Raw genomic sequence first — 14,080 nt, 5'->3', positions numbered from 1 at the left:
GAGATTAAAAACTATACCTTAAGGCTAAAAGGATGGTTCTACACTTGACTTACAAACACCAGAACCTAAGTTTGATCCCGAGAACCCACAAAAAACTATCAGGGTTACAAAATGGCACACAGTTATAACCCCAGCCTTGAAGAGGCCAAACTCAGAGGGAGGTGGCTCTCTGATCACCTATCAAAGGAAAGAGAAAGTGTCCTGAAGACAACATATGAGGTTGTTCTCTGGTTTTCACATTCACATGTATGCACTGGTATGTATATCTGTACATACAGATATACATACACAAATTTTTAAACTTTTTTTGAGACAAGGTCCCTGCCTGGCCTTGAACTCAAGAGATCTACCAGCCACTGCCTCTGAAATGCTGGGACTAAGGGGATATAACATCATCCCCAGCCTTACTTAAGATTATTTTTAAAATACTACATAAGGGGGACTGCACAGATGGCACACTGGTCCTTACTGCTCTTGTATAGTACACAGCTCACAATCATCTGTAACTCTAATTCCAGGGAACCCAATGCTCTTTTCTGGCTTCCTTAGACACAAGGCCTATACATGATAGACATAGACATAGACATAGACATAGACATAGACATAGACATAGACATAGACATAGACATAGACATAGACATAGACATAGACATAGACATAGACATAGACAACATAGACATAGACATAGACACATGCGTGAAGGCAAGCCGTCATTCAATAAACAATTCTTAATACATAATTAACTTTTAGAAACCTACAGGTAAACACTGTAGCATAGGAAGACCTATAATCCCAGCAACTAGTAAGACCTGAAAGAGAACCTAGGTTCAAAATCCTATCTGGACTACAGAGTGAATTCAAAGCCAGCCTTGGCAATTTTATTAAGACCTTGCCTTAAATGAAAAAGGAAGGTAAAATGAGAAAAGAGAAAAAGAAAAGGAAGGGGAAAGACAAAGTACCTCTCTATCTCTGGCAAACTTGCCTAGCATGTTTAAGAGCATAGATTGAATCCCTATGCAAAAAGCAAACAAACCTACCAGAATATTTAAATTAAAAGACAGTGATAAAGCATGATAAAGCAGTTTACACAGTTAGCAAGACTGCAATAGACTTCCCCAGCTAACTACAGAAAACAATTATTAAACATGAAAATGTTAAAAAGTTAATTTGGGGGCAGGGGAGATGGAGAGAAAGATGGCTCAGTGGTTAAGAGCACTGGCTGCTCTTCCAGAGGTCCTGAGTTCAAATCACAGCAACCACATGGTGGTTTACAACCATCTGTAATGGGATCTGATACTCTCTTCTGATGTGTCTGAAGACAGCTACAGTGTACTCATATACATAAGATAAATAAATTAATTCTCATTTTTTAAAAAAACAGTGATTTGGGGGTAGTGATATGGCTCAGTGGGCTGCCACCCAGCCCTGATCTGAATTCAAACATTAAAACCATTACATGGTAGGAGAGTACCAGCTTCCACAAGTTATCCTCTAACTTCCACATGAGTACATACAGATAAACAATAACACATTGGAGTGTTTTAAACTAAAAAGTCACCCACAGACTCATGTATTTGAACACTTGGTCACGAGCTGATGTTGCTGTTTTGAAGATGTTATGAAAACTTTATGAGATCTGACCCTGCTGAAAGAAGCATATCACGGAGGGGTAACTCCTGTCTTGGCCCTGTGCTGCTATGTTCCACAGCCCCAAACTCTGACATTATACTCTTTCTGGAACCATAGTCAAAATAAACTCTTCCTTCTTTAAGTTGCTTTTGGCCAAGGTATTTTATCACAGCAAAAGAAAACTAATACATGGATGAATATAAATAATTTAAAAATGTTTACAATCTCAACAAAAAGTTTACAAAGTCTTCTAGTGGGAACACATGTAGAAATAAACATAGTTCAAGAATTTGAATAGGCCATCAGAAAGAAAGAAAGAAAGAAAGAGAGAGAGAGAGAGAGAGAGAGAGAGAGAGAGAGAGAGAAAGAAAGAAAGAAAGAAAGAAAGAGAGAGAGAAGGAAAGAAAGAAAGCAAGCAAGCAAGCAAGCAAGAAAGCAAGCAAACTTTCACTACAACTTTTAAAAAGAAAAGGCCTTTCAGAGTTTCTATTCTCTCATGGGGTGTAGCCAAATTTCTTTGACAAACCAAACCTGTTCTCTAAGATTTTACTGTAATCTCAATCCTATTCATCCTCTACTGACTGACATTTCTCACACTGTGTCAGTTTCCTCCTACATTAAAACCTTCCAAATTGGAGGGAAACTCTTCAAGACATGGAATGAAAAAAAGAAAGTGAAACAACGATATGGTTTAAGACAGGACATTTATAGGAGGCTCCTTAAGTTCTGGGAGTAACTACTCAAAACACCTTCAAGAAGTCCCTGAAACTGATTAGATTCACTAGACCCCTCTTTTCCCAAGCATATATATAAAGACTACTGAGAGTTACTCTCACACATTCTGAGTTACCTAGAAGAGGCAGAAACCAGCTAAACTGCCCAGAAAAAAAAAAAAAACAAAACTAGAAAGGACACTTCAAAATGCTGAGCTGCCGCAGGTTTTACAGTGAGAACCAGGTTTACAGTTTTCATGAGCTGTCACCCTTCTGGGTGGGCTTTGCTGCTATAGTGTCTTCTGAGTCATTTTTGCTCCTATAAATAACTCCTCCCTCCCATTTCCTCTAAGTAACTTCAAATTGGACTTTGCTGGCATCTGTACTTTGATCTGTCATCAGTCCCATCTCTATCTGGGATATGCAGATGTGTTAATACCTCCTTAGTGGTAAGCGTCACGGAACACCTGGGTATGTTCTCAGAGTTTCACCCACCCACTCCTCAACTCCTCATTCAGAACTTGAAGATTCCTTCAACCTGAGTCTTCTCACTTCACACTAATGAATGTTAAAAGGCTCAGGTAAGGATGTTTTTACTGCCAACCCTGGTTATTTGAGTTAAATCCCTGGAACCCACATGTCAGGAGACCTAACTCCACCAAGTTGTCCTCTGGCCTCTTCATATGTGCACACATACACAAATAATAAATTAAAATGTAGGGCTAGAGAGATACCTCAGTGGTTAAGAGCAATCACTGACCAGGAACTACCTATATAGACCAAGGTGGCCTTGAGCTCACAGAGGTATACCTGTCTCGTCCTCTACTTTCCTGCATACTGGGACAAAAGGCACATGCAACCTCATTCAGCCATGAAAATAAACAAATATATATATGTATGTATGTAAATTATTTTAAGGGCTGGAGAGGTGGCTCAGAGGTGGCTCAGAGGTTGAGAGCACTGGCTGTTCTTCCAGAGGTCCTGAGTTCAATTCCCAGCAACCACAAGGTGGCTCACAACCATTTGTAATGGAATCCAATGCCCTCTTCTGGTGTGTCTGAAGACATGCTATAGTGTATAACTAAATAAATCTTTTAAAAATGTATTTTTAAAGAGTGATTGATTGATTGATCGATTTAATGTATGAGTGTTTTGTCTTCATGCACACTAGAATAGGGCACCAGACCTCATTACAGATGGTTGTGAGCCACCATGTGGTTGCTGAGAACTGAACTCAGGACCTCTGGAAGAGGAGCCAGTGCTCTCAACCACTGAGCCATCTCTCCAGCCCCCCATAAAAATGATTTTTAAAAGTTAGGATGGTGGTTCATGCCTATAACCTCAGCACTCAGGAGGCTAAGACAGAAAAATCTCCAAGCCAAAGCTGAGCTACAAAGTAATTTTTGGGCCAGCCTGAGCAAAGACTTTTTTTTTTAATATATGTGGAAATGTCTATGTGAGTTCCTCCTGTGGCTTCTGTGGAACTTCTCCCTACATGAAAGGTTCATTTTAATCTCATTGTTAAAGACACTGAAAGCAGAAGTAACTTCATATGGATCCAAACATTAAATTCCCCTAACTTGGAAGCCATTCTTTTACAGAGTGAGGAACTCAAGGCCTCCATTAGAATAATGGTGGCTACTCCGGCTGCCCTGCTAAGAAACAAAGCTAGAGCATTAACAATGCTAAGCAAACTTAGAAACACATCTTATAAATTAATTTTTAAGTAAAAATAAAAATATATATTTTTTAAGTAAACTAGTAAATTATAGGATAATCTATAAAAAAGCACTTGAATGCCTTGTATACATTTTTTAAAAGCCTTCCCTGAACTGAATTATTCAGCAAGCAAAATATTAAGTGTCCGGTGAATTAACAAAAATTAACTAACAAAATATACAGCAATTGTCTAAGATCTTGTTCTAAATTCACTGTCCTGTTCCCTGACCATAAGAAGTACTAATGAGAAGACAAAAGCAAAGGAAGCTGTCCTATAAAACCTTTCCAAAAAGCAATCAAAACTTTTAAAGCCTATCTTCTTGACTTAGCAATGGTTATTCCTAGAAGAGAAAAAAAACAGATAACATAAAAATATTTTTCACTGGAAAAATTCAGTAATGATTCAAGTAATTTTAATTACAACTTAAAAAACTCAAAATGGAAGAAATATTATGGGCTGGAGAGATGGCTCAGCAGTTAAGAGCACCCGACTACTCTTCCAGAGATCCTGAGTTCAATTCCCAGCAACCACATGGTGGCTCACAACCATCTGTAAATGGGATCCAATGCCCTCTTCTGGTGTGTCTGAAGACAGCTATGGTGTACTTATATATAATAAATGAATAAATCTTAAAAAAAAAAAAAGAAATATTATAGTACCAGGATATGGAAAAAAATTACAAACCTATTTAGTATACTTTGAAAGAGTAGATGATAACATGTGAGAAATTTTAGTTGTTTGAAGGATAAAATACTGCAAATATACCTATCTCTTTAAAAATCAAAAACTGGGGTTGCAGAGATGGCTCAGTTGCCAAAATCACTTGTTGCTCTTGCAGAGAACCAGGGTTCAATTCCCAGCATTGACACAGTAACTAACAATCATCTGTAACTTCAATTCCAGGTTTTCTTTTGTTGTTGTTGTTGTTGTTGTTGTTGTTGTTCTTGTTCTTGTTCTTGTTCTTGTTCTTTTTTTCGGAGCTGGGGACCAAACCCAGGGCAAGCGCTCTACCACTGAGCTAAATTCCCAACCCCAATTCCAGGTTTTCTAACAGCTTCTTCTGACTTCCTTGAACTCCAGGCACACAGAAGGTGCACAGACATACATTCAGGCAAAACACTCATGTACAAAAAATAATAAATCTTCAAAACATTTTAATAACAAAAAATCTTAAAGAATATACATTAAAAAACAACAACAAAAACTTTGGCCTATATTCTAGTCTATTATTTAAGAGCTCCAAAGTGCCAATATGAACCTAAGCCAATAAAAATTCTTAAAATTTTTTTCAAAAACTACACAGCTTGCCCATGGTTCTGAAGGATGGAGACAGATAGAAGAACATGAACTGTTCAGCAAAGAGGAGGGAGCAAAATACTCACAGAGGGGCTGAGGCGAAGGAGGAAGGCTAAATCTTCTGGGCAGAACCCCAGAGACGCGCCAAGTCAGTGACCGATGAACGAGGAAGGTCAGTAGTGAGAAGTGGGACTGAAAACATCTGTCATAGCAAGAAGTCAAGAGAGAATGTCTAAAGTTGATAAACCAAAAAAATAGATACTATAAACATATTATTTAGAAGCATGGAGTTAAACCCCCAGGAAATCTGAACCAAAAATGTTGTTTATGAAAGCAGTTGTTCCTAGGGAACAGCAACAACTCTTTAGTAGCACTTTATTAGTAGAATTTTAGGTATTTAATTTTTAAGTTTTTATTCTTTGTAATTTTACATTTTGTTCATTTTGTTTGAATACACAACCATAATTTTACTTCCTAAGTCAGGGCTATAACTTATTTTGACAGTGTTAGTCACCTATAAAGTATGGAATCAAACAAATCTACCATAATTTGACCAGAATTCCTTTCTCTTAACAGAAACAAACAAACAAAAATAGGAGTACCATTAGTAGTAAAAGTATCATTTCAGTTATAAAACATTTGCTTAAATGTGTATACTGAGATGCTAGCCAAAATACATTCCTGTTATTTTGTTTTGTTTATTTATTTTTTGAGACAGTGTTTCTGAGTATAACTCTGACTGTGCTAGAACTTGTCCTGTAGATCATGCTAGCCTCAAACTCAGAGACCTACCTACCTCAGCTTTCCTGGGTGCTGGGATTAAAGACTTCCTCCACCTCCTAGCCTGCCTTACTGTTTTTATGACCAATCTAGCAGCCAGAGAAACACCTATAAATCTAAATCATGTTGCTACTCATATGGTAACCGAAACTCACTTGGTGAGGACCTAAAAAAGTCCTTAAGAATTTACCAGTATCCCACTCAACCTTCTGTCCTGGGTTCAGCTACTCTCTCATTTTCCTGCAACACTCACATCTCTATTCCCTTTGTAGATGCTGCACTTGTGGTACCCTTCACACATTCACTCCCTCACTGAGCATTCTTAAATCAAATATCACCCTAACTTTAATTATAACTCCCATGTTCTTAGGAAATGTAAACTTTTACTTTCCACTTAGTATTCTACTACATTTTAAAATTATGTTTAACTCCTTTAGGTCACCTAGAATTCTAGTTCTCAAGGAACATGAACTTCTGTTTACTAAAGCCCCAGGACCTATTATCTATGACAGTAAGTGTTTGACAAACTAATGGTTTAAAAAAAAAATAGTAACATCACAGGAAGCAGTCACAATATTGATAATTAAGTCAAATAGTTTAAAATCCTTAAGAAATTCTAAGAAGTATATTTGCACCTCAGAGGGAAGAAGACAGAGACAGAGAAAATTAATACAAACTTCCTCATGGGAGGACCTGTTACATTGACAAGTGAAATGACCTTTTTTATTCAAAGTCAGAGTAATAATCTCACATATCAACCACTAGTCACATTACCAATGTCCACTACTGCCTTCAAGTCTGGAGCACACTGTTCACCATTTTCACCACCACCCTCAAAATAAACACAAAGAACAAATTGGTACTCTGAGGAAATTCTTACAAAAGAACTTTTCACTATGATACACATGAATGGCAGAGACTACACCAGTCATAATTTCAAAGAATTTCATCTACTCTACATGGTAACTTACTAAATAAAAAATAACCTTTATTGACTTTCACTGACTAGTAAAAAGTAATTAATCATCCTTTACTGATACACAGAAACATACACAGCAAACAGAATTCTACTATGTGCAAGCAGTTTATACATCTTCAGAAAGAATTATGATTAAGCTTTTTACAAATCTCACATAATTAACAAAACACAGTATCTGACACAAGACTTGATCAAAATCATTTGTTTTTGTGTTCATGGAAAACAGATTTTGACATGGCTACTCTGCAACTGTTTTGAACCCATCTTCTCAAAAATAACAGCTTCACCTTCTGTCATTACAAGTAGTAAAAGCATTTGAAAATGGGAATAAGATAAATTGAAAAGCCTGCTCACAGACATACATAACAAAACTGAATGAAGTAGTGAAGCCACTGGCAAAATGAAACAAACAAACAAACAAACAAACAAACCAAACCCACATTATAAGTAGCAGTCCTGATACTGAAGAGAACAAACTTAGGAAAGATTATCAAGAAAATAACATAAATCAGAACAGAACAAAGGAAGCATTTAGTAAGTTAATGAAATGAAACAGGAAATGAAGATGAGCAATTATATCACTAATGCTTAAGAAAGAAACCAAAAAATTAAAGCATATTAAAAGATAACCTAAGAAACTTTCCTGAACCCACAGATTGAAATGGCTTACCATTAACAGGAAAATGTAATAGAGAATCACATCAAGACCGAGATACATTCTGATGAAGCTACTGAACTTCAAGGATAAAGAAAGAAATTTGCCAATACCCAGGCAGAAGTAGGTCACCTACAAAGGGAAAAAAAAAGTCAGGCTGGCCCCAGACTTCTCTACAGTAACCCTATACACCAAAGGATAGGGGAACAGTCTGTTGGGTATTAAGGGAAATGAAATATAGCTCCAAATTCTGTGACCAGACAAAACATCCTTTCACTTTGAAAGCCATGAATAGTATTTTCAAACATAAGAATGATGAGAATACTGCCTTCAAACAACCATTCTCAGAAAAGATACTTGATATATATAATAGACTGAAGTGTATTAAGGCTTCGGCTTTACAGAAACAACCACAGGTCAACTACAAACTACCAAGGTTCATCAGTTCTAGAATGCACTCACTTCACGTTTTAACTTGTTTGAAATCAGCATCCATATTACAACGGATGATATCACGGTTTGACAGCATTGATCCATGTTAGCAGTTTATTACATGTTGGCTTTATTACAAGATAAAACATTTAAAAACTGATGGTATCCTAAATAAAATGAAATAAAGTATTTTTGTAAGATGAGAAGAACAATGAGAGCAAATTTAAAAGTTGATGAAAACCAAGCAGAAACACAGGCAACAACAACAAAAAATGACTAATATTACAGACGTGAACCCACATTCACATTATGTGAACAAGTAAAAGCATCTTAAATTGGATCCAAAAAAACTAACCTTGATTCAACTATATATGGGATCTACATGAGACAAACCTAAAATGAAGACTTTGAAAAGTTAAAAGTAAAAGGTTAGACAAAAATGTATCAAGTCGATATAAATGCTTTTAAAACTTAAATTAAAAATCAAACAACATTGAGAGCCAAAAGACAATAACTTTTTCTAGTGATCAAAATCTAGTCAGACATGGTGGCCTTCACTACTCTTATCCCAGACCTCTAGAAGATAAGACACAAGTAAATCAAGAGTTCAAGGCTACCCGGGGATACAACATGGCAAAACTTTCAACAACATTCTTTAAGGTCCACAATCTTAAGTGATTTCAATCGTCGTGAATTAAAATTAAGTGTTGAGCATTCAATTAAATGTTAGAAAATAAAAAGGCTAAAAAACAGAATAAAGGAATTTCAAAATGTATTAAATTACTTAGAGAACAGATGCCTCCATAATTCTAGCAACTGGAAGCTGAGGCCAGTGAGAAGTCTAGGCAGGTAAGGGTGTTTTGTTGCTAAACCTTGGAACCCGAGTTCAAAACCAAGAACCCACACGGTAGAAGAACTGATATCCACTACACACGTGCCCATGGTACACATAAGTTCACATACACAGAGACCTACACAAAATGAATATACAATTAAAAGCACACACCTTTAATCCCAGTGCTCAAGTATGCTGATCTCTTGAGGCCATCTTGGTCTAACAAAGAGAATCCCAAGCCAGCCAAACCTACATAGTAAAACACAGTTTTTAAAAACAATAATGGGGCTGGAAAGATGGCTCAATATTTGAGATCACTGGTTTCTCTTCCAGAGGACCCAGGTTCAGTTCCCAGCACCCACATGGCTGTCTGTAGCTCCAGTTTCCAGAGAATCTGACATCTTCACATAGACATATAAATTAAGTAAGCAAAACACCAAAACATGAAGAAAAAAAAATAATCTAGGTGGGTTGGTGTATAACTTTGATCTCAGAACCCAGGAGGAATTACAAGACAGCCAGGGTAACTCAGAAAAACCCTGTCTCAAAAAAAGCAAGAAAGTGTGTGTGTGTGTGTATGTGTGTGTGTGTGTGTGTGTGTGTGTGTGTGTTTAAGTTAAAGTTCATCATTAGCTACACAGTGAGTTGAAAGCCAGTCTGAACCAAATGAGACCCTGTTTATAAATTAGTAAATAGAAAATACAAATTTCAACTTATTACTCTAACAATTTGATAAGGGTGGAGTGTTTAAGGCTGTTTACTGAATCATGAGAGCCAGAAGTTCAGATCACAGCCACCAACATAACAAGTCAAGTATCCTTTGCATACATGTAACTTACCCCAGCTTCAAAAGAATCACTAGAGCGTGCTGACCTCCACCCTGGCCAAGAAAACATGAGCCCTAAGTTCAAGGCCTTTTTAGAATAAGTGTGGTCTTGTTAGAGAGACGCACTGGGGGGTGGGCTTTGAAGTTTCAAATGCTCAACTAGACCCAGTGTCTTTCTCTTCCTGTTACCTGCCAACCCACATGTAGAACTCTCAACAACTCCTCCAGCACTACTATGTCTCCCTGCCTGCCTGAAGACATACTTCCCTTCCCACTATGACAACAGACTAAACAAGCTCCAATTAAATGTTCTTCTTTATATAGAGTTGCCATAGTCAAGGTTATTTCTTCACAGCAACAGAAAACTGACACAGACAGAAAGACAGATAGATAGACAGACAGACAGACACACACAGACACACAGACAGACAGAGACACACACACACACACACACACACACACACACACACACACACACACACACACACACCCCTCTTTAAAAATTCCATGAGTAGAATGGGGAAACAGTTCAGTGTGTAAGAGCATCTGATGTACAAACATGAGAACCTGTCCTGAGCACCAACAAAAAAAGTCAGGCAAAGGCCAAGTGTGCCTGAAACCTGAGTGTGGAGTGGAGACAGATGGGTCCAAGAAGGAATCTGGCCAGATAGCCTAGGAAAAACAAGTCTGTTGGGCAAGGTAGCACACATCTTCAACTGCAGCACAGCAAAGGCAGGCAGCTAGCTATCTGTAAATTCTAGACCAACCTGGTCTGCACAGAAAGTTTCAGCTAAACAAGAGCTACATGGTGAGAACCTGTCCCCTCCCATCCCCTCTAAAAAAGAAAAAAAAAGAAAGAAAAAAAAAACCCTCTTCATGCCTGTGGTCCATTATTTTGCTCTTTGGTCCTTGTGTTCATTTATAGTTTAAAAAAAAGTATTTTAAAACTTTTTTAAAAGACTATCTTAAAGTTTGGCTACCCTTGTGATAGTGCAATCTTTTTGAGGAAGAAAATATTTGCTTTGATTCCCACAGTTTGAGGGGATAGTATCCATTAAGATGATATAAAAAAAAAAAAGAGTCAGTTGCAAGAATCTAAGGTGAGGAAGACACAGGGCCAAGAATCTGAGGCAGCTGGTCATATAGTGTCTACCACAGTCAGGAAATAGAACAGGGAGACATTAACTATTCCTACAATTCTTTAATAAAATTTTATTCACACTACTCCCTTCTACATTTCTATGTTCCTGGGCTTTTCAAGCATGTTCTCTTCCATAATTTTATTAAAGTATATTTTATATGTTTGTGCTTCACTCATCTTTTCCCTTTACATAAACCATAAAAATTTTTGAAACAAGGTTACTACATATTGCTGGCTAACATGAAACTTGAAATGTAGACCAGGCTACCTCGAACTAAGAGATCCATTTTCTTCTGCCTCTCAAGTGCTGGCTAACCTACAAACTTCTAAGACCTCACTGGGGGATTGAGGTATATAACCTGCTTTGAAACTTTTCTTTTATTTGTATTTAATTTTAACTTGAACTATTTATATCCTCTATAGGTAGATACTACTCATTCCCACCTAAAACAGCACATTGTTACCTGAAATATCTTCTACAGATGTAGTCTCACCATTAATATTGGCACTGTAATTTCTTATCTTCCTTATAGCCCTTCCTTATATTAATGTTTTTGTAGACTACAGGATCCATTTAACTCGTTTATTATAAATAGGTTTTCAAATGTTAACTATTTCATTAACAAATGAAATATTTTGGAAAGTATAATTCATTAAAATAATTTAGTTCCATGGGTACACTTAAAATACTATATTTATTAAGGATTATTTGAGAGTATGGAAATGACAACTTGTGGAAGTCAGTTCCCTCCTTCCACCATGAGGGTTCCAAGCTATGATTCAAACTCTGCAAGGCTTGGTGGTGAGTACCTTTATCTTTACTGATCAATTCATTGTCCCTCAAATAACATTTCAAATATATTTAACTTTTTAAGTTATTGGCCTTTGATTCAAATCTAATTCTTCTCTAACCGTCCTCTTTTAGTTTCCAACTTCCCTGTATCCCTAAGAGTTTTTGACCCTAGATCATCTTTACAGATATACCATAGACCTGTCACTTCTTTCCCAATAACCCAATAGAAACCTCACTAAGATCTGATTTTCCATTAACCACTATCTCTCTAAAATATGTTCTGAGCTCGTGCACTAAACTGATACTGAGTCTAATTTTCTGCATTTTTTAAAAGACATTTAAAAGTTTTGTTCTATGTGTAAGAGTGTTTTGCCTGCATATATGTTGGAATACCATATGCATGTCTGGTGCCGGAGGAGACCAGAAGAGAGTGTCAGATTCCTGGGACTAAACATACAGACAGTTGTGAGCCATCCTGTAGGTGGTACTGGGAATGAGGCTGGGTGATCTGGAAGAACAGTTGGTGCTCTGAACAACTAAGTCATCTCTCCAGTCTCCTAAAAACTTATTTGTATGATGTTTAATTGTGGGAATGGAGGCGAGAGGTATAAGTGCAAGTCCCCAGAGAGTCTAGAAGAAGGTATCAAATCCCCTCGATCTAGACTTACAGGTAGTTTTAAGCCATCTCATGTGGGTGTTGGCAAACTGAATTCCAGTCCTCTGAAATAGTAAGCACTCATAATTGCTAAGCCAAGTCTCTCCAGTCCCTAATTTTCTCTATCTTATTTCAAAATAGGAATGAATGCACATATTCAAAGTCAGTGAGAATCTAGATAGACTTCCCAAATATTTCCTGTTTCCAACTCTACAAAACTTATGTGATCTGCCCCAGCTTTATAATCAGTCCTACAACTATAATTATCTCAACTTCTATGTAATTTCTCTGCTACTTCTATCCAATATTGATAAGGAATTCAACTTTCTATTAGACAGTTACAATTTGATTTTAAGAACCTTTATCTAGATACTGAAGAAAACTAAGCATCCTTCAAGGCCTTAAAAATCATCTTGTTTCAGATTAAAACTATGAAATTCTGTGTCTTTCTGGGATATGCTTTAATAGTCTAGGTAGGTGGCACCTGTGGAGGCTAGCACGTTGGCAAAGAAAAGATGACTTACCTAGTTCTGAACTCATTCACCAAACTTGAATGAATACGAATACCCAGTATTTCCAGAATATTAATCACAAGGATGAGTAAAATAAACTAGCTCTAGGAATCACATTGTAATTGCAATACATAAAAACTTTCACAATGGGCTGGAGAGATGGCTTGGTGGTTAAGAGCACCTGACTGCTCTTCCAGAGGTCATGAGTTCAATTCCCAGCAACCACATGGTGGCTCACAACCATCTGTAAAGAGATCCGATGCCCTCTTCTGGTGTATCTGAAGACAGCTACAGTGTACTTATATATAATAAATGAATAAATCTTTTAAAAAAAAAAACTTTCACAATTTCAAACATCAGTTCTTTTTTTTCTTCTTCCATTTTTATTAAACTGGGTATTTATTCACATTTCAAATGTTATTCACTTTCCCGGTTTCCAGGCCATCAGGCCCCTAACTCCCCCTCCACCCCCCATTACCAACCCCCCTAACAATCCTGTACACTAGGGTCCAGCCTTGGCAGGACCAAGGGCTTCCCCTTCCACTGGAGCCCCTACAAGGATATTCACTGCTACATATGCAGGTGGAGCTCAGGGTCAGTCCACGTATAGTCTTTGGGTAGTGGTTTAGTCCCTGGAAGCTCTGGTTGATTAACATTGTTCTTCTTATGGGGTCATAAGCCTCTTCAGCTCTTTCAGTCCTTTCTCTGATTCCTCCAATGGGGGGTCCCATTCTCAGTTCAGTGGTTTGCTGCTGGGATTCGCCTCTGTATTTGACATATTCTAGCTGTGTCTCTCAGGAGAGATTTATATCCGGTTCCTGTCAGCCTGCACTTCTTAGCTTCATCCATCTTATCTAGTTTTGGTGGCTTGTATATGTATGGGCCACATGTGGGCCAGGCTCTGAATAGCCATTTCTTCAGTCTCTGTTCTAAACTTTGCCTCCCTGTTCCCTCCTATCGGTATTTTTGTTCCCTTTTAAAGGAGAAAAGCATTTGCATTTTGGTCATCCTTCTTGAGTTTCATGTGTTCTGTGCATCTAGGGTAATTTGAGCATTTGGGCTAATAGCCACTTATCAATGAGTGAATACCATGATACTTTCTAGTTCCATCCAT

At 37.4% G+C, this 14,080-nt stretch overlaps 1 protein-coding gene across 2 annotated transcripts in view; it reads right to left on the bottom strand.

Annotated features, from left to right (window-relative positions):
- Ube2g1 (ubiquitin-conjugating enzyme E2G 1) overlaps positions 1–14,080 on the bottom strand; it is an 81,625-nt gene that overhangs the window by 37,410 nt on the left and 30,135 nt on the right. Inside the window, exon 2 of one of the 2 annotated variants that reach the window (XM_063269819.1) lies at positions 9,211–9,288. The exons of the other annotated variant lie outside the window; for it this stretch is intronic. Coding sequence (XP_063125889.1) covers positions 9,211–9,288 — 78 coding nt within the window. The remainder of the gene's footprint in view (positions 1–9,210; positions 9,289–14,080) is intronic. 2 annotated transcript variants of the gene reach the window in all.

Source organism: Rattus norvegicus, chromosome 10 (assembly GCF_036323735.1).
Source record: "Rattus norvegicus strain BN/NHsdMcwi chromosome 10, GRCr8, whole genome shotgun sequence".
NCBI lineage: Eukaryota > Metazoa > Chordata > Mammalia > Rodentia > Muridae > Rattus > Rattus norvegicus.
This window is presented reverse-complemented; position numbering and strand designations above follow the sequence as displayed.